This window comes from Parasteatoda tepidariorum, chromosome 1 (genome assembly GCF_982258835.1).
Source record: "Parasteatoda tepidariorum strain Cologne lab strain chromosome 1, Ptep-v5.0, whole genome shotgun sequence".
Lineage (NCBI taxonomy): Eukaryota > Metazoa > Arthropoda > Arachnida > Araneae > Theridiidae > Parasteatoda > Parasteatoda tepidariorum.
The window spans coordinates 81314716-81335524 of record NC_141755.1 but is presented as its reverse complement, the minus strand read 5'-3'; the positions used below and the strand labels follow the sequence as shown (position 1 = coordinate 81335524).

General features: G+C 30.4%; 1 protein-coding gene across 3 annotated transcripts in view; it reads left to right on the top strand.

Moving 5' to 3' along the window:
- LOC107440157 (uncharacterized) overlaps positions 1 to 20809 on the top strand; it is a 144673-nt gene that overhangs the window by 36459 nt on the left and 87405 nt on the right. For all 3 annotated transcript variants that reach the window (XM_071179556.2, XM_071179554.2, XM_071179557.2), the window contains exon 3: positions 5796 to 5888. In XM_071179556.2, the coding sequence (XP_071035657.2) occupies positions 5796 to 5888 (93 nt within the window). The remainder of the gene's footprint in view (positions 1 to 5795; positions 5889 to 20809) is intronic.

Below are 20809 nucleotides of genomic sequence, written 5' to 3'. Positions count from 1 at the left end.
ATAAAGGGAAACATCATTACGAAAACTCACACACATTTTTACACATTGCTTTCACTTCTTGAGATTTGGTGCAATCATAATCGTAATTCTTAAAAATCACAATTTCGTAATAAATTTTGACAATCTAACTCACTGCTCTTGTAAATTACTTTTTCCTAGCTCTACTTCAAATTATCTCACAAATTCATCATCATAGTTGGCCAGACAGCCCAATGTGAGCCAATGCCTTCCTCTGAAGAATTCTCCAATACATAAATTAGCACTTGATAAAAATTTCAGTTTTTTTTTCTTCTTCTTTCCGGTGACAGTACATTAAATCAAAACATATTTTAGGGGTTTAACTTACTTAAAGATGGGTTATCTGTTCCCAATACTCGATCCCAAAAATTATGCTTTTGTTCAGGGCCTGTACCACTTATACGAAGTTTTCCAAATAAATTGGCATATTAGATTAGATAATTCAAATGCTACCATTTTTTATTTCGTTGATTTTATATTTTATATTTGAAGAAAGATGCTTCAATCGCATGATTGAAAACAAAATAAACTCATGGTTTTAAATAGCTTTAATTATAAATTATTATTCTTAACTTTCCAAAATAATAGATCTAAGTGTACAAAACAACATGAATTTTTTCATAGAAAACTCAGCCCGAAGTACTTTTTTTAACAAATATAATTGAAGAATGGCAAAAATTTTAAAGAACTGAAAGAGCGAACATTCAACATGAAACATTAGAATCACTGTCACTGATGCAGTATGAATTAAATCCTACAAATTAGTTTTTAATTTCCATGTAATTTTAAATCCTTGAAATTCTGCGCCTTTAAAAACAAACCAGTTGGTCGCCTAAGCAAACAAGCGTGCTACGTGCATTACAATAGCATTCTGTAAAGTGATTTTCACTGCCATTGGAGATTGTATATGAAGAAAATAATATATCAATACATCTGTACTATTCTATAACATGGAATCGTTAAGTAGCTCGCATTATTCTGCGATATTCAGTGCGACGCACTGTGGAACAAATATCATTTTTCGCGGTCAAAAATAAAAAAAATGAAGTTATAAGAAAAAAAAATCTCAATATGGTTTTTTGCAGTAAAATGTCCAAAGAATATGACGGAGTATTTTGTTTTTTTGGTTTATTAATGGAAATAGCAATTAAATGGAAACAAAGTCGAAATTAAAAAAATTAAATTTTTATTAATATGATAAATCCTTATAGTAAATAAAAATATTAAAACTATGCATGATTTATACATAAATGTAATTCTAAGATGTATATGAATTCATTATTTTATGTAAATACTATTAAAACCAGAGCCATTTCCCTATTTCTGCCCTGTACAATGAAATTGTAATTTTAAGGTGCTCTATAAGAAAATCCTTACGTTGCCGAGGTAAAAAAAAAAAAAATTGTACATTTGTTTGGCATATATACTCAAGAATTAAAAAAAAATTAGCTGCGAATATTTGCGAATTTGGCTGATATATCGATTTTTAATAAACGTTGTTTAATAAAAATAATACTTCATGAATAAAAAAAATTATAAAAATAAACTTGAGATTATTATTTTTGTTATAACATTTTCAAAATTTTTTATATCTAGCAAAATAGATTCATTATTTTTTTTTAATTTGATAATCGAATTTGTAATTAACAATCTTAAATATTTTGATTCAATTTATTTAGTTTAAATTTCTTTTGAGAAATTTTTGCGATTTTACATCCATTACTTTATTTATTGAAATTATTAACCACAAATTTGTAATCAAGGACCTCAAAAACTACTAGTAAATAATTTTTATTTATTTATTTGCAATTTTTTTAATAATCATCCACCATTTTGGATCCGCCATTTTGTTTTTTTGAAATTTTGACTTCATATTTGAAATCAGCCACCCCAAAAACCTATAGGTGATCAATTTTTAGAACATTGAAGTTAATTTTCTAATTTTGGCCGCATTTTTCTGATTTTGTCCCACTGTGCGACGTTACGTTAGAGCTCTGTAAAACTGTTTTTACTGTTATAGTCTTCTATAGGTGGGAAAAGCAATATAGCTGCAATCAATGCAGCGTCGAAGAGTAGCGGGTTCGATATATTCTTGTATTCTCCACTATTGCGCTTTATTAGATCTCAGTAAAGGTATTTTCACTCCCTACTATTTTAGAATAACAGTGGGAGAAGTAATATGACTGTACTTCACAATGTAACGTTGGATAGTAATGTGTACAAATAATCTTTATCTGTGTACAATTTTAAGCTCATCCCGAACTTTATAATAGTCCTGAGTAAAACTACTTTCACATTTGCAGAACATTGTGAGTAAAGAACATTATGAGGTATCAATAAAGCATCAGAGAGCAGCAAATATAATTTTGTTTTATTCAGTGCAATGTTATATTAGAGTTCGGTAAAACGTTTTTCACTATAATGCATTTACTTTTAGAATAATTTATTAATATAATGTTAAAAAAAAGTTTCGTCAAGCATTTTGAAAATGTAAATAATTAAAACTAGAAAGAAATTCAAAATCAAAACTTTTAAACTTGTTAGTTTCATTTGACAATTTGTTAGTTTCATTTCCTTTTTTTAATAAAGTCATTATTCAACTATTATTATTTTAGCTGCAGTTTATTTTTACTTTACTTTAATTCTTTTTTTATAAAAATAAAATTTACACTTGAGCACTTAAGTTAACTCAAATATATTATCCTGAGTGTGTTATTTAATTGCTCTCATTTAAATGATAAATTGCATTTTTAATTTAATGAAACTTATATATTTTAATGCAAGGCTTTTGCTCTAGTTTGTAATCGATAGACTGATTTTAAAATAAAAAGATATATAATCAAGAAGAAAATGAAAAGATCATAATCAGTTTTATCGTAATTTATTTTAAAAATATACACACAAAAAAATCCAAAAATGCACAGTGAAAGTAAAATTTTTCTAACTGAAACTGACTTGACGAGAATATTTATCTCTCTCTTATAGACATTTTATTTTGATTTCTTCATTTGTCTTTGCAGTCACTTAACTTTTTTTAATCATATTTAGCTCTATATCTTGCTATAAATATATTTGTTTTCTTTATAAAAGCATTCCGTCAGCTATTTATATCACATTTTAAAAATTACTTATGCTACGTGAAACTTTTAAATTTTCCTACACGTTAAGTGAAAAGCATTAAGATTTATTTAACGTATATAAGATTTATTAAGATTTATTTAACGTATATAAGATTTATTAAGATTTATTAAATTTATTCATTAAGATTTATTAAACGTAGATTTATAAAAATAAATGTAAATTTTAAAAGCAAATCAGCCGAATTCAGCTGTAACAATATTGCGTACTAACAATGAAAACCAAACGATGTTGTTAACTAAATCTGATGGAAGAAAAAAAAGAAGGGTAAAATTCAAGGATCATGAACAATTGTTTTTAGTTGAGCCACGATGGCACAGGGGATCGAGCGTTCGCCTTCCAATGACGCGAACCGGGTTCGAATCTTAGTCGAAACGAATTCCGCATCCGGCTTGCACCGACCACAGTGCTGACGTGAATTATCCTCAGTGGTAGACGGATAATGGGTTAGAGCCCCTTGCCATCAGGCTAACCGTGGGAGGTTCTCGTGATCTTCCTCTCCATGTAACGCAAATGCGGGCTAGTTCCATTAAAAAGTCCTCCACGATGGCAAATTTCTCCCAATACTCGATCCAGGAGTTCCGTTTGTCTTCTGGATTGAGTTCAAAATTACAAGGCTACGAAGTTGAACATTAGTAGTCGTAAACTCATAAAATTGGGTCTGCTGTTCAACGACGGTTATAAAATAAAATAAAATTGCTTTTAGTTGTCATTGTTATTCCTCGAGATGAGTTAAAGTCTGAGGACCGCTTTACTGATTAGTGCATTTCTTAGCACCTAAAATATTTTTTTAAACAGAATGATATACATCGTTTATTATCTAGTATTAAAAAACAAACGAAAACTGACGTAATTATTTTTTCTTTCTTCCTTCTACTTGATAGATCAAGAACCCCCAATCCAAATATCGCTCAATTGTTTTCATGACACGTAACAGTTACTCCTTTCCAGTGCTTCGTCAAATCAAACCCAAATTTTCTGCCCACGTATTAAAAAACCTATCACTTTTTCAAAGGTGAGGGGGAAAAACCCGTTGAAGTGAGCAAACACACTCAGTGCGGCCTATCATACCTAGGCCAAATATTTTCCAAGCTACGCGCAACTCCCTTGAAAGATAATAGCGTCATATCATCAACTAAAGCTACTGGTTTGTGTGTTTTTCTTTTCTTCATCCTAATGACGTCAACAGAAGTAGTTTTAGACGTAATCTCCCGTTGCGACAGACCCCCCAGTGTGTATTTTCTTATAACTCTTGGTCATTTGTGTGTATTATTTTTGAAGTCTTCTTGTGTTTTCATTTATGGAAAGAGATGATTATCTAATGTCGCTTCGGAAGTTTTTGCGTGAAGTAGAATTTCTTGAGAAAAATTACTGAAAGATGTTGTTTGGGTTCTTCATTTATTTTATTTATTTATTAATTCTCGGTTTTATTGATGTTCAGAAAAATCTGTTTTGAGTACTGCTCTTAGTAATCGAATTAATAATCATTCATAATAATGCTACTACAGAGATACGAGTCGTTAAAAGTCGATACCTTAAGAACTTTTCGGACCTATTTCGCTAGAGTCTTGTATTTTGCCATGTAAAATTACATTCCTTAAAATAATATAAAAAATTTTATAGCTTTCAGTTCAAAATTTTCCCGATTATTAAATAAAATAAGAAAATAATAAAAAATAATAAATATTTACTAAAAGCTATTTTTGGTATGGAATTATCTTTGGATAAACAAATCTGTAATCGTGTGGCAATTTTTTTTAAATTCGCTTAAAAAGTTCTCGAGATATAGCGGAATAGGGAAAAAGAAAAATTAACATTAAGAGGTCCATACTTTGGACCGCTCTTCTGACGAAACCATGAGGATCATATTTCCTAGATTTCCAAAATTGAGACTACCCCCTTTATTTTGGGGGTCAAAAATTTAAATCCGTCAAAAAAAAATTATTCAGGGCAAGTACGCTTTTTTTTCTTTGTATTATTTAGTAACTTGAAAACTCGTCTGCATATTTGAAGTCACCTCCTTGAACCATTAAGAGGGCGCCCTTAAACGTAAAAATCCGATCATTAGATCAAAAGTTATTTAGGGTGGTCCATTTTTTTGTTTTGCGCACTGTACTTTAAACAAATTTTGAAAAACTAAACCGTATGTGTGATCTTTATCGTACGATATCTCCCTAAAAACTTCTGCTAATTACAAATGTGGCAATTTTCTTTCAGTTTAATTTTTTTTTAAAAGTAACAACATGTATTTGTTGATATAATATAGCTTGCATCAATATCATCCAGAAAAGATAATGCAAGTTACTCCCTTAAAGCAATGAAATCTAGTCTGCTGGTGAAATAATTATACGATTTAAAACCATGGAATCTCTTTAATATAAAAATTACACAATAAATACCTAAAAAATAACTTGAATTACTACTTGAAAGGGAAAAAAACAGTACATGATTACTCTAAATTATTATCGCGATTTCTTTAATACATAAATGTGATTGAGAAACGTGGAAAAAATATCATACGCTTATTATTTGTTGATTGCATTTTATTCTTTATGAGTACCCCATCAAATACAGATCGTATCTGAAAAAAAAACTAACTAATTAAAAACATTGATTGAAAGAATACATTTTTATTTTAGAGATGAGGAATTCTACGGAAGAATCCACATTGCTAGAAAGCTCCTTGGAAACCACATTGCTACCAGCAGACATGGAAAATAGCCGAGAATCAGGTTAGATTCTGATTGTTTATATTATATTATAATAATGGCCGGCCAGGCGACCGAGCGGTTAGCGTGCCCGACTGCGAAGTCAATGGCTGCGGGTTCGCATCACGCTCTGGGCATGGATGTTTCTCTCTATGTGTTGTACTCTGTTGTGTGTGATGTGTGATTATGGCAGAGATGCCAACTGCTCCGGACACGCCAAAATAATTAAAAAAACGGTAAATAACTAGGAAGTAAATTTTGCAAATATTTGACTATTTTTGCTTGCGTTTAAAAAGGCGTAGCATGACGTTAGTATTACTAAGTGGTGAATTATATAAGCCTACGAATTATTTAGAAATAGTGGTGGATAAAAATCTACTTAATTGAATTTATTAAACCAAGAATCACAATTGATAAACTACCACCTTAAAATATATACTTGCTGTCCGGAGCAAGTTGGCATCTCTGTTATGGCCCTCCCCATGAAATGGGTATCTGCGGCAGTGTGGCGTGGGTAATGTTGCTCGCCTCAGTGACTTAGGTTCACAGGTACCCACTGGGTAACGTTAAATGAGCACCACTTCCGGTATCTTCACAGGTGAAGGACATAAAAGTTCAGTATTTGCCACTAGAAAAAAAAATTATAATAATGACATTCATCTTGAATCAAATCAAATGCAGTTCTCAGTTTCTTATTTTTAATGCAATTCATTTAGTTCGTTATACCTTAATTCTCGTATTTTTTTAAACAAACGCCGTCCTTATTTTTTCTATCCTAATATAAATCATAATTTTTTATTCGAATGCAGTTCATGATTTTTGATTTAAATGCAATTCATAATTTCTAATCGAATGCAATTCATATTTATACAAGCATCGATATTTTAATTTTTTTCGCTTTAATGTCAACTGTGAACAAAAATATAATCTATGATAAATGTAGTAGCAGATGAATAGTAATTATAGTGATAAAATAGCAGTGAAGCTTCAATTTTTTTTTTCGATAACGTAAGCCAATATTGCCTGTTTAAAAACTTCATTCGCTTCAAAAGTATATAGATAGGAAGTAACAGTCGACATGTTTCAAATGCTCAAAAACAGTCACCCATTTTCTATACATACAACTGATTCTAAATAAATACTCATTAAAATCTAAAATCTAAGAAATTGAATGCTACAAAAATCTTAGGTAATTCAAACAATAAAACAAACAATATATATTATATATATATTTCATAAAAGAAAAATATATCACTTAAATTAGCAAAACATTAGGAAGTTTTTTTTTTTTTTCGAATGAAAAATTTACTTTGTAATATTTCTTACTGTTATGTTTAGTTTACAGTCAATAAATATGTAATACATACATCTTATTCTAAATACATGCTCATTAAATTCTAAAATCTAAGAAATCGAATACTACAAAATCTTAGGTAAAAAAAAATATCACTTAAATTAGCGAATCAATAAGAAGTTGTTTTTTTCGAATGAAAATTTATTTTGTAATATTTCTTATTGTTATGTTTAGTTTACAGTCAATAAATATTTAATACATACATCTGATTCTAAATACATACTCATTAAAATCTAAAATGTAAGAAATCGAATATTACAAAAATCTTAGGTAATTCAAACAATAAAACAAACTATATATTACATGTATTTCATAAAAAAAAAAATTATCACTTAAAATTATCGAAACATTAAGACGTTTTTTTTTTGTTTTTTTTTTCGAATGAAAAATTTACTTTGTAATATTTGTTATTGTTATGTTTAGTTTACAGTCAATAAATATGTAATCTGACATCTGATTCTAAATACATACTCATTAAAATCTAAAATCCAAGAAATCGAGTACTACTAAATCTTAGGTAATTCAAACAATAAAACAAACAATATATATTATATATATTTAATAAAAGAAAAAAATATCACTTAAATTAGCGAAACATTAAGAGGTTTTTTCGAATGAAAAAGTTACTTTGTAAATATTTCTTATTGTTACGGTTAGTTTACAGTCAATTAATAATAGGTAATTTAAAGCAATAAAGTAAGTACAGAAAGAAATTTGAAAAAGGCTTGTAATGGAAACATTAAAAATGAATATTTCTCTTGCTCGAAAGCATTAAAAAATTATAAGAGTTCAGGATGAAGTTAAAGACCGTAGATAATTTAATAAAAGACATTACAAAAGCTGACATTTTATTCCAATTATCACCGTGTCACTTCAACGTTTGTTCAAAAAGTTACTTCAAAGTGCATGTGAATGTTTCTTTATTAAAATAAATATTAAAAAAACTGCTGACCTAGCAAACATTATATGAAAATATTTTCAACTGGGGGGAGTGTTTGTTGATGTTATCGGATAATGACACTGCTGATATAATCGCCGCCGGTGGCATTTTTGATTAAATGAAAAATGCACCGTTATGACATCGCATTAAGGAAAGGATTATGAAATGTGTCTTGCAGAGTGTTTGGGTTGAACCAGTTTCTTCAAAATTCATTAATTTCAATGTCCACTATACTATCTGTGAGCACCAGCTTAATGTAATTGATAGTCAATAAATTGAAAATTTTTAACTGCTGTGTAATTATTTAGTTTTGTATTAGCAGGTTAATAGAAAATGGATTAAAGTCATTAATTCTGTTGGATTTTAATTATAAATTTAATATCCTTAAAAAAACAAAAGTAAAACTCTTTTAAATATTATTAATAATGTGTGGAGCTTCATAAATTGCTGCGTTCATCTTTTTGTTTATTTTACTTGTTTGAAACTTTGCTTTTAATTAGTTTGATAAGGTGCTTTTTCTTGTTATCTTCCTCCTAAAGACTGTTAACGAAATATACTATACATATATTTTTTTGTTTTTCCTTTAATATATTAAATATATATTGAAGATGATAACATATATTTAATATATATCCTTATAATATCAAATATATACGTATTATTAATGTAAAAAAGAATTCCGTGGAGAGATTAAAATTCGGGAACTCATTTACAGGAATTTCTTATTTTCTTGGTAAAAATTGCTTATTGAGCAATTTATTGATTGAAAACCTACCTGCATAAAAAAAAAGAAAACTTTTTATTAGAGTTTTTTTTTTTTTTTTTTTTTTTTTTTTTTTTTTTTTTTTTAGAAAATGTGTGTTTTTAGGCACCAATTTACATTTATAACATTCGTTTTAAAAAGAAAAGCATTTTACAAATGATAAGTACCAATGAAATGTTTCATTTTTAAACATTTAAAAAAGGTAAAAAAAATTAATTAGCTCTATCTTAATTTTTTATCTGTAATATCGGCTTAAATATAAAGCAATTAATTTTATTTTTTAAGAAAAAAATTAACCTTTTTTAAAAAGGTTTTTCAGTAGTCAAATATTTTTCAAAAAAATTCATTGTGTCATTTATCAGTGATTTTAAGAAGATAAATACTTAAGTCAACACTTTTAAGTAAACCCTTATTTACGAGACAAATACTGATATGCAACCTTAACGTATGAATGGAACAACAAACTTGACTTTAAAACATATCAATTTTATATTATAACCGGCATTGAACACTGTTAGAATTTTTATTCTAAAATTACTGTAAAATAACCGGCGGCAATCTGTCCATCTAGAGAACATTTTTTACCTTTACTGTTTTGAAATCGTTTGCAACTACTACGGTTAAAATACCATAAATACAAAACCTATGACCAGTCCTATGAGAGATTTCAACTTTCTACGCTTTTTGGAAAAATTTCTTCTAGTGGCAGCTAAATTTAACAAATATATAATTCGTTGTTTCATAAATGTAATTTGATCATTTTCCATACCTCTACATGAAAAAAACTTCATAAAGGCCACTTTGTTCCAGCTCCTCTCGTGGCTTGGCCTTTAAAATGTTTGCAAAATTACTACAAAATTTTGAAAGCTTTTGTTTTTAATTGCCAGTAAAACTCAATAAAATATATTGCAAAAAGAGTAGTAATTGGCAGCCCTGTATATAGGAAGACTAAATGCCCCGATTATAAAATAATGCAAGGCAAAATTTACTATGAGTAAAGTTCTAATATTAACTATAACTTTTCGAAGGCAAAAAATGATGTCCTGGAACTAGATCCCGAATAGATCCTAAAGCTTACAATCTGATATCGAACAATCCGGAATTTACTGCTTTATCTTTTGCTATAAGTATTCATTTTGCAATTAATTTGCAGGATTCATAAAAACCTTTTTATGTTAAAATTTATAATGAAAGCATTATGCCAAACTGTTTTATTTAAAAGTGCAATTAAGGCAAGCTTACAATCTGATATCGAACAATCCGGAATTTACTATTTTATCTTTTGCTATAAGCATTCATTTTACAATTAATTTTTAGGATTTATATAAACCTTTTTATGTTAAAATTTATAATGAAAGCATTATGCCAAACTGCTTTATTTAAAAGTGCAATTAAGGCAAGCTTACAATCTGATATCGAACAATCCGGAATTTACTATCTTATCTTTTGCTATAAGCATTCATTTTACAATTAATTTTTAGGATTTATATAAACCTTTTTATGTTCAAAATTTATAATGAAAGCATTATGCCAAACTGCTTTATTTAAAAGTGCAATTAAGGCAAAACAAAATACAAACAAACAAAAAAAGTTCTCAAGCCTAATTTTGAATGGAGCGTTTAGCTCATCAATCATTTGCAAACCACATATCACTAGAAAAATCTCTCAACCTTAACTTTAACTGTCTAGTTTTCGTCGTCACAGCATTATTTTCAGGACTATGCATCCCACATTTTGATTATTGTTTTCTTGCCTGTTGACTACGGTGATGAATTGATACGAAACTTTTTTTCCCACAAACATGACCTAATGCTAATTTTAAACTAAGGATTTACTTGTAATGGTCTATTTCTTGTTGCTCTCAGTAACTTAAATGAAAATTTTTCTGTTTAAAAAAATTGCTTTATTATTTTGGCTTCCTTTACAAAAATAAGCTATGAAAAATTACAGCTTAAATTGTTTTTATATAAATCAAATGTTTAAGTGAATATCCATATTTTCCTCCACCAGCAAAAAGATTAGTCTATTAATAAATAATTTTCCAGTAGATCAAGAATGTAAGATTTTTATTTTATTTTCGTGAATTTACATGCTTAACATTTGTTAGAAAGAAAAGTATTGCAGGAAAGATCGGTGTTACGAAACTAACCATTCTCAAATTTGCGAAAAGAATTGTTACTTGTACAAACATTTATTCGGACGTAACACAAACATATACATGCATATACATATTAACACAGACACTCAAGACCTAATGCATTTCACTAACACCAATTACATAGGGGGCGCTGCTGGAGAGCTTCCAGTTGCGAATATTTTCAACAATGGGTGTTAATGAAATGTTTCATTTTTAGACATTTAAATAGGTAAAATATTAACTAAGCATTAGCTAAGCTGGTAATTAACTAAATAGCTCTATCTTAAAATTTTATCATTAATATAAGCTTAAATATAAAGCAATTAATTTATTTTTTACTTTGGCAATTACTGTAAGGAGTACATTTTTTAATTTTTAATTTTGTTTCGACAAAATAATACTGTTTCAATTAATGAAATAACATGTATTTAAATTTCCTATACCAGATGCATTTTTTGAAAGTATGCGTCCTATTCGTGAAAAATATTTTTATCTTACTTCCATTTTTTTAATGAACAGTAGGAGCATGAAAACTAAATGGTAGAACAATGGGCTATTCCAGTGTTTCCCGAAGTGTGATACGCGTACCCCAGGGGTACTGGAACAGTTTAGTAAAAGTACGTGTTCTTATGCGAAATATCTTGCAACAAACCAAAATTTCAAAAAAAAAAAATTTAAAAGCAGAGCTAGCTATGAAAATTTACGATTACGGATTTTTCTATTGGCTATTTTTTGCTGAGTTAACAGTTAATAATTCGTGGTGTCAACAGCCAGTTGTGTTTATTAACCTTTGTGCAATTTTTTATAGTAAAAAATACATTAATTTCTTTATTAGTGGTACACAGCTTAACGAAAAATTTCAAAAGGGTACACAAAAGTCATAAGTTTGGGAAACGCTGGGCTATTCCAAAGTTTGATCCGCACGTTGCTCATGTATATTATTGTTTTAGCGGGGGGGAAATTGGAAATAAGTCTATCCCTAGTATATTTTAGTTCCAAATGTGTGTGCGTATAGTTTTAAGCTTATTGACCAAAAATATTAAGACATTAATAAATGTTTTGATTGTACCACACATGATGTGAAATTGCCTAAATCTAAGGCAAATGTTAATACATCTTTGCCTGTTTAAATTGAATATTTCCTTTTCCCCCATCAATGCAGAAAATAAGCTGTTTTGAATGAAAATGGCATTCTAATAAATATTATCCCATTTTTTAAAACTGTTTTAAATTCAATTCAATATATATAATATTCAAATAGTTTGAGGAATATTTCACTGCACAAGGAACAATTTGTGGCCATACATGCACTTTTTAGAAGCACTACAAGTAATGTTGCTTCTTATAACTTTAATGTCTTTTAATTTCTTGCGGTCAAAACTGTTAGCAGTTACGTCAAATTTTGTAAAAAAATAACGCACACATTGAAAAGTATGCAGATTGTTTTTTATTGCATCTGGTTTTTGTTGGTTCTAATCTCCTAATAGTTACTTGGAACTGTAGATTTGATTGTAATGGGTTATTTCTTGTTGCTTTCGAGAAATAAACTAACATTTTCCTCGTTGACAGAAAAGTGTTTTTTTTTATTATTTTGGATTTAGTATACAAAGATATTGTTTTGTAAGTTAAAAAACCGAGATGCAAGTTTATGGAGAAACTTCCCAGAAAAGACCATACTCAGGAAAAAATTATCCTCTTGGAACTTTTGAACAAAGGCACAAAATTTTAATATCTCATTGTGAAGATTTATTTTCCTACCGAACATCTATTATAACATCTATCGAAAATTCAAGAAAATAAAAATTGCAACCAAAATAAAATATTTAAAAAAAAATCCCATTAGTATTTGGTATTTTACCAAAATGTCTCTAAGTTTATGCCCTAAAACCACATTTAAAAAGATTTTGTTGCTTTTGTGCTCAGGGAACGCATTTTTCATTTGAGTAAAAATTTGGCATATTTTTGAAAATAAATTTCATTTTTATTCCTTAAACCTGCAGGGAAAAAAAACATTCTTGTAAATTGTTTGATCATTTATTTATACGTTAAAACATTTCTTTCGTCTCTTAGCATAAGAACAAGTTTGGAGTTCTATGGCTTTTTTCCGGTAGTTACGTGGAAAACAAAAAAGTAATGATCTATAAACAGTTATGTCATCAAATATGCTATAACCGTAACTATAATGATAGACATAATCGCACACATCATTGAAGCTTTGTTTACCTCAGTTCCAGTTGCATGACAAACTTGGCGTTCGTAAACCAAACTCAGACAGGCTATTATGCGATTCTTTTATAATTTTTTTCCACGATTCAATCTCAGAAGTGTAAAAAAATTGTTAAATTTTATTTTCTAAGAATTTTAGGGCACTTTTCATCAACTATACGCCTCATGAGATAGAAAAAATACCCCGAGATTTCGAAATAATCGCCAATTTGCGGGTACCGTTCCGCAAAGAAACCTATCATTTTGAAACATCTGCAGTAGCTCAGCACCCAAATACAAACCTTGTCCCACCCTATAATTTTCTCGGGTGTCAAATTCATTTCTGGAAAGATTTCCGCATAATCGTCTTTATACGATGAGATTTTCTGTGAAGTATAATTATTAGCATTGAAATTACTCTTTACCGCTTTCGTTTCAGAGTTTATTAAATTAGTTGTTTTAAGTGGCAATATAACTTTTCGTTCCTTACTTTTTATACGTCGTTTTATACCGCACATCTATAAATTTTTTGTTGTGATTTATTTCTACACTTTTAATTAAGGTTTGTTAATAAATTGTTGGCAATATCTCTGTACTTTCCATGAGAAATATATCTCATATTTAACGAAATTTAGAATGCTTTCATATTGATTCTTCGGATGATTGAGTCCCGCAGTGGACTGAGACACCGTTTCCAGCAGATCACCGAAGTCAAGCATCACTGGCTGCGGTCAGTGTGCGTGTGGGTGACCACTTGGATTAGTCTGCGTAGGGACAGAGGATGTGCGGTATTGGTCCTCGTTAAACTGTTTTACCGTAAAGTGCTCGACTATGCGTGCAGGTCGTCGGGCTACCGAAGCGGGTGTGCCATCTCCTCTGCAGAGGATCAAAATTGTAGTGACATGTCTTCGGATCATCCTCAGGGATGTTTCCCAGACCGTCGCCATTAGCACATTGTGCAGCCCTAGTGCGACGTAAATGAACTACAACAACTTTGAACAATTGTTATTGATTGCTTGGTACATCATATTTTTTTCAATCAATATTCCTTGTTATTTAACTAAAAAAATTTATTCGTAACTCTGTTTTTATAGAAACTATATGAGTGTGGTAAAGGTTTTATAACTGAAATTCTTTGTTTTGAGGTGAGATAACTTTCAAATTCTGCAAGCGCTGCTAGCTTTATATGCTAATATTAAAACATTTCTAATGGTAGTTTTGTTGCAGTTTAATATCACTTACTACAAAAGGCTACTGTTCATTAATGTAAATAATAAATAAACAACGAAAACTTTTAAGTCTTTAAAAGTTTATATTTTGCCTAAGTTTGCAGACAAAATGAAACACTAATTTAGTATAAAGTTACTCTATATATTAAAACACATCAAATTAAGTTTAATATTTTTGTACTAAGTTTGAGTCAGCTCGATTGTTCTCCTTCTCCATTCTTTATTTGATTATAAAATTGCTTCTTATTTTTTATTTAGTATTTTAGCTTCCGTTTATCAACTTTTAAAGTTATAATAGACCCTCCCCCAAATCTCTTATATAGCTCAAACATAAATAGTAATACATTTAAAAGATAGCATTTAAAAATGAAAAATATGTATTAAAAAAAGACAATTAAAACACCTTTTAGAATGCTCAAAATGATGCATGAGAGTTTATCCGGTTAATTTTTCGTAATTTTGTAGTTTAACTCTCTGCGGATTTTAAATTAAAACTTAGATTATTCCTTTTTATAAGCTTCTATAGTTTAAAATTCTCTAATTCTATAATTTCATACTAATACAGTCGCAAAAGAATTTTTCGAGAGAGCGAATATTTTGTCAATCTGCAAAGGAAAAAAAAAAAAAGACTATTAATAAAGTTTAAAAAAAATACAAAATAAAGTACACAAACCTCTTTTTTTCATACCTGTTATCACAAAGTGGAAGGAATTTTTTTAAAATTAGCATCACTTTTACGAAAGATGCCAGAACTATTTTAGTATTGCAAAACAATAAAATAACAGCAGTCATTAATATATGGTTGAAAATAAAATCCAGAGAAAAGAGATAAAGCAAAAAACTATGAATGATATTTCTTTACATGGAGAGAAAAAAATTTTCAGAGTAGCTCTAAAAATTAACATTTACTACGATAAATAACATTCTTTATATACGAAAATGAAATGAAACACGCCATACATTTCGTCACGCTAAGACATCACTTTTTTAAATAAGTGAACAACTAGTAAAAATACTATCTACAAGCTAGTAAAATCAATTCTAAAAATCGAAAAGAATAAAATTCCATAGAAATATCGTACGAAAAGAAACCCCTCTTCAACAGAAAATTGAGATGTATCTATCATTCTCCAAAAAGTACGTAAGACAAACACATGCCACATCTATGTTTAATTCTTCCTCTGCACCATAATTTTTTTTAACTTCTTCTGGACCACCAAGTGCCATCGAAGGAGAAATAAAAAAACGGTTGTCAACATAGTATATGATTAAGCAATCGCGCATTCCTTACACAGGGTGGTGAGATCATCAAGAAAAAAGATGGCGATATTTCCTTGTCCTCTCTACAACGCCCTCCCAGAAAAAAACATGCAATTAGACTGGAACAGGAAAAAGGGAAAAGAAGTTTAACTTACCTTTATGACATAAACTCCCATCTTTAACTTAGAAGGTGGTCAGTTTTAAGTTGAATGCTACAACTCGTGTGGAAGTTCTTTTTCCTTCGCAAGCTACTTCTCTCAACAGAAGATTAATCTTTTACCAAGTGGAAAGTAAATAAGTATACGTGGAGATTTATTTTATAATTAAAACCATTGGTTTTTTTTAAAAAAAACAATGCACGAATGTAGTAATAATTGAAATGGAATTCCTAGGAGTCAATATCATTATCTTTTACAAATAAAATTTACAAATATCATCATTCTTTAGTATTTTTATAAATCATATTCATTATGTTTTTAATTGTTCAGCATTCTCTTAAATTACTGTACGTTATTTTTTGCGAATCAAATTTCTGGAAATTATCTTGATTCAATATTTTTTTTATTAATCAAATTCATATGAGGTAATGTCATACAAAACTTACGAATCAAATCAAAATCTTAGGGGGGGGGGAACAGTGACTCGTTCAAAAATTAAATTTTTCTTCTTTTTTTTTTATAAATTAATTTTTTCGCATGGAATCAACTTTAAGTAAAAGAAAATATTTTAACTCTGCACAAAACTTTTTCAATTCAAATAAAAAATTCTCAAATATATTTCTAAATAAAAAAAATAAAACTTAACATTATAAAATCCAAACTTTCGACCGCATTCCTGACCAAACCTATATTCTTTGACTAAACTATTAAGACAATATTTCCCATATTACTATACTTCGTAGATCCGAAATCATAATCAGTCAAATAAAGAGTATGTTTATTCACATAAAGTACATTTTTGTGTCTGATTTCGTTACTTAAAATATTGCTTGCAATAATTAATTAGCATATTTGAAGTCACCCCTTTGAACCATTGAAATTTTTATCTCAATGATTCAAAGGGACGAAATACATATTATTTCTGCGCTGATCATCTGCTTAAAAATTTGATAACGTGTTTTGTATGCAACATTTAAAAAAGGAAGAAAGAAAAAACATGCGTGCATGAAATTTAAAACGCTCAGAATATCTTCGATGTGATCTTGCAATTGGTCACCCATTATATTTATCTCCTTTAAAAAGAAAAACATGTATATGATGTAAGCATTCATTTTTTTAATACTTTTGTGTGCACGCAAAAGCATTGAATCTCTGAATGCTTTCGCGTGCACGAAATAAATCATATTTTTTCTTCGAATTTGCATTCCTGAACATTTGCCCAAACTGTTCATCTAATTTCACATAAGTTTTAATAATAATCATTTAAATTAATATCGGGGTAAGCTTGAAAGCGAAGTAGGACTTTTTTTTTTTCAGTTTTTCTTTATTTTGAATTTAATTTTATTATGCTATTCACATCTTCAGGGGAACATGCACGAAGCTTAATATAAGTTGCATAAGGATACACAAAAGCAATATACGAAAAATGGATGGAAATTTTTTTTTTATTAATTCCTTCGTAATTAATTTTTTTGATGAAAATTTTATCACTAAAATTCAACCATTTTATTTTATAATTTTATAAAAGACGTTGAACAGTCGACCCAATTTTTATGGGTTTACGACTACTAATGTTCAACTCCGTAGCCTTCTAATTTTGAACCCAACCCAGAAACAAGGAAACTCCTCGATCGAGTATTGGGAGAAATTTGCTTTCGTGGAGGACTTTTTTTGTTGGCGCTAACCCGCATTTGCGTTACATTGAGAGGAAGACCGCGAGAACCTCCCACGGTTAGCCTGATGGCAAGGGACTCTAACCCATTATCTGTCTACCACTGAGGATAATTCACGTCAGCACTGTGGTCGATGCAAGCTGGATGCGGAATTCGTATCGACTGGGATTCGAACCCGGTTCACCTTATTGAAAAGCTCTATCCCCTGAGCCACCGCGGCTCACAAACTTTATATTAGAGAGAGAGAGAGAGCGATGGACAACACAAAAATGGAAGGAAAAAAAATTGGCTACATTAAAAAAGATCGATTTATTTGTTCTACCTTGGGTTGTGAATGTTAAAATCTAGAGTTTCTCACAAAAACAATTTCAAATTGTTAGTAATTCAAAAAAAAAAAAAAAAAAAAAAAAAAGAAAGTGGTCGGAGCAAGCCGGATGCGGAATTCGTTTCGAACAGCCACCGCTAGGGATTCGAACCCGGTTCGCCTCATTGGAGGGTGAACGCTCTGTCCCCTGCCTGATCCATCGCGGTTCGCATATGCCTGTTAAGGCAGAGAGGTGCGATTTTCTTGTTTTCTAGTGGCGTTATCTATGGCCGAGAATTCAACTTCTCCCACACCCATACGTCACGCCTGTTTATAGGGCGGACCCATTCATACATCCATCCATTCATTCATCCACGTATCATAATTTTGACCGCAATCAGAGAACGATCAATCTCCAAATCAGTACCCCCAGAGGTATTAATTTGTTATGGGAACATGGAGGACTTTGCAACTCGACAGATTTAACGTGCATCAGTCACCTTTTTACTACACGGAGAATTTTTGAACGGCTGGGTTCGAACCCACGAGTCTGATGTTGGTGGAAAAAATAAATCAGTTTCCGATCCCCACAGGTAGTATTTACCATGATAATAGAAACTGGATTTTATCGTCAATAAAGCATTAATCTTCCCTAAAATTAGCTTCAGTACATAGGTTTTAATTATGGAACTCAACATTGGTCAACCAAATAAGTTTTAATTGTTTGATGACCGCTACAAGCAGACTTTATCGCGATCATATTGTTCGAAGAAATGATCGTTGATTAAAATTTTGGTCAGATTAGAATTAGTTAGAGCGCTTAAATTTTTTCTGGAACTATTTCTACTTGATTCCAATATAAGTTCAATCGTCTTCGAACAACTGAAACGCTCGCTATTTTATCTCCATGTTCAATTTAACATTAATCGATATTTCAACCACATTCTGAATGGCTACATAGCTTAAATTTCAACTGGAGTTTCATGACTCATGTAAAAACTGCAATAGTTTCCTAAAAGGCAAAAGCAAAATTTATCGGTATATTTTTGCTGCTGGTTCCCGTTATTGAACATAGAAATATCAAGTTTCCACTGTAAGTCGAAGCTTGATGATGATCAAAGTTTCCATATTTTTTCTAGCCACTGCAAGCCATTTTATAGCCCAACAGTTCGAAATCTATGTTAGTCGAAGTTTTATCCTACTTTCTGACTAGCTAGAAGGTTTAATTTTCAACTAAAGCTGTTGGCCTGATTGTCAATTGCAAGTTGTATTTTTTTTCTAAATGGTGTAAGCAAAATTTGCCACCCATCAAAATTTCGACCACTCTTTCCCGTAAACATAATAACAGACAGAAAACGAAAGAAAAGATCTGAAACGAAAAACATAAAAACCATCATTTGCGTAATAAACCAGCTTATATTACCTCCGAAAAATCGCCCGGCACGTCTTTCAAAAGTGATGCGTTATACGTTTTTCGACTTAGGTTAGAACAAAGATATAATTGTGCTCTTCTACGTCAAAAACATAGCTCTTAAAGTGTCTTCAACTAATGTAGTTTTTATGATAATCTGTTGAAAACAACTTTCAGTTCCATCCGATTCATGATAATTTCTTTGATTACCGAAAAATTTATATAAATATTAAACAACGTCCAACCAATTCCAAATTGAATTCTGATACTTCATTGAAGATTGTATCTTTATTAAAATGCAGTCACGTTTTGGGATGGCCCAAAAGTTCTTGATTAATTTAAATATAAATCAAAACTCGGATTCCTTATCAACAAATTGTTCAGGATCATATACAAGCAGATTATTAATATGAGACACTAAACTGCGGCTTAATCGTTCACTCCCCCCATCAGAAGTCATTAATGCACAGTCACCCTTTCCCCCCACATGCCCATTACGCACAGGTTTTTGATTAAAACACGTCCAATGACTTCCAGAGTAACCCGCCGCTATAAAAAGAGTAGCGATGGAATATATTTCAGTGTAATCAAACCCGGAATAATGGTCGAGGCATCACTAACTACCCACCCTTACCTGGTCTCCGCCTACTCATCACACCACCCGCATATCACCCTCCGAAAGGTCATCTATCAAGGTTTACCTTTTATTTATTTATTTTTTGTTACCTTTCTTTTCCTCTTCTTTCGGACACTCCCTGCCTGAGGGTGCAATCGCGTGGAAACTTTTTTTTTGCGAACTTTTTTTTCTCTCCTCCCCCCCAAAGAAGTAGATTTTTTTTTTTTCAAATGCGGGGAAAGATATTAACTGTGGACTGCCATTTGGGTCCTTAGATTGGCTTTCGTACGAAATGCGATTTTGTTTTGATTGTGTGATCCTTGTGGTTACTGAATTTTGAATTATGCAAAAAAAAAACAAAAAAAAAACAAAAAACTAAATAGAATTTTAAAACATTCTGAAATGAGCAATTAAATCGAAGATAAGTACTTTTATTAATTTAGTGAGTTAAAAGAAACAGCTTTGATTAAACTCCTAAAAGTCATGGGTGCTCACCAGAAAAATTTATTAATAACAGTTCACGGTTCATCTTTTTGTCTTCGATGTAACCCTTTAAGTTCAGCAATGAAGTGTTGGAGAAAAGATTTAGCAGTTACAGTTGTTACTAGATTAAAGGCCGGGACAGCCTAGTCTGTAGGGCGCTGGGGCCATGTCTGAGAGTTCGTGGGTTCGAACCCCACCTGCCGAAGATTGGTTGGTGACTGATGCAAATTAAAATTCTGTCGAGTCGCAAAGTCCTCCATGTTCCCATAGCGAATCAATACCTCAGGTTCAGGTCAAAAATTACGATCTGAGGATGAATGTATGAATGGGTCTGCCTTATAAACAGTTGTGACGTATGATGTGGCAGAAGTCGAATTCTTGGCCATAGATGGCGCCACTGAAAAACAAGAAT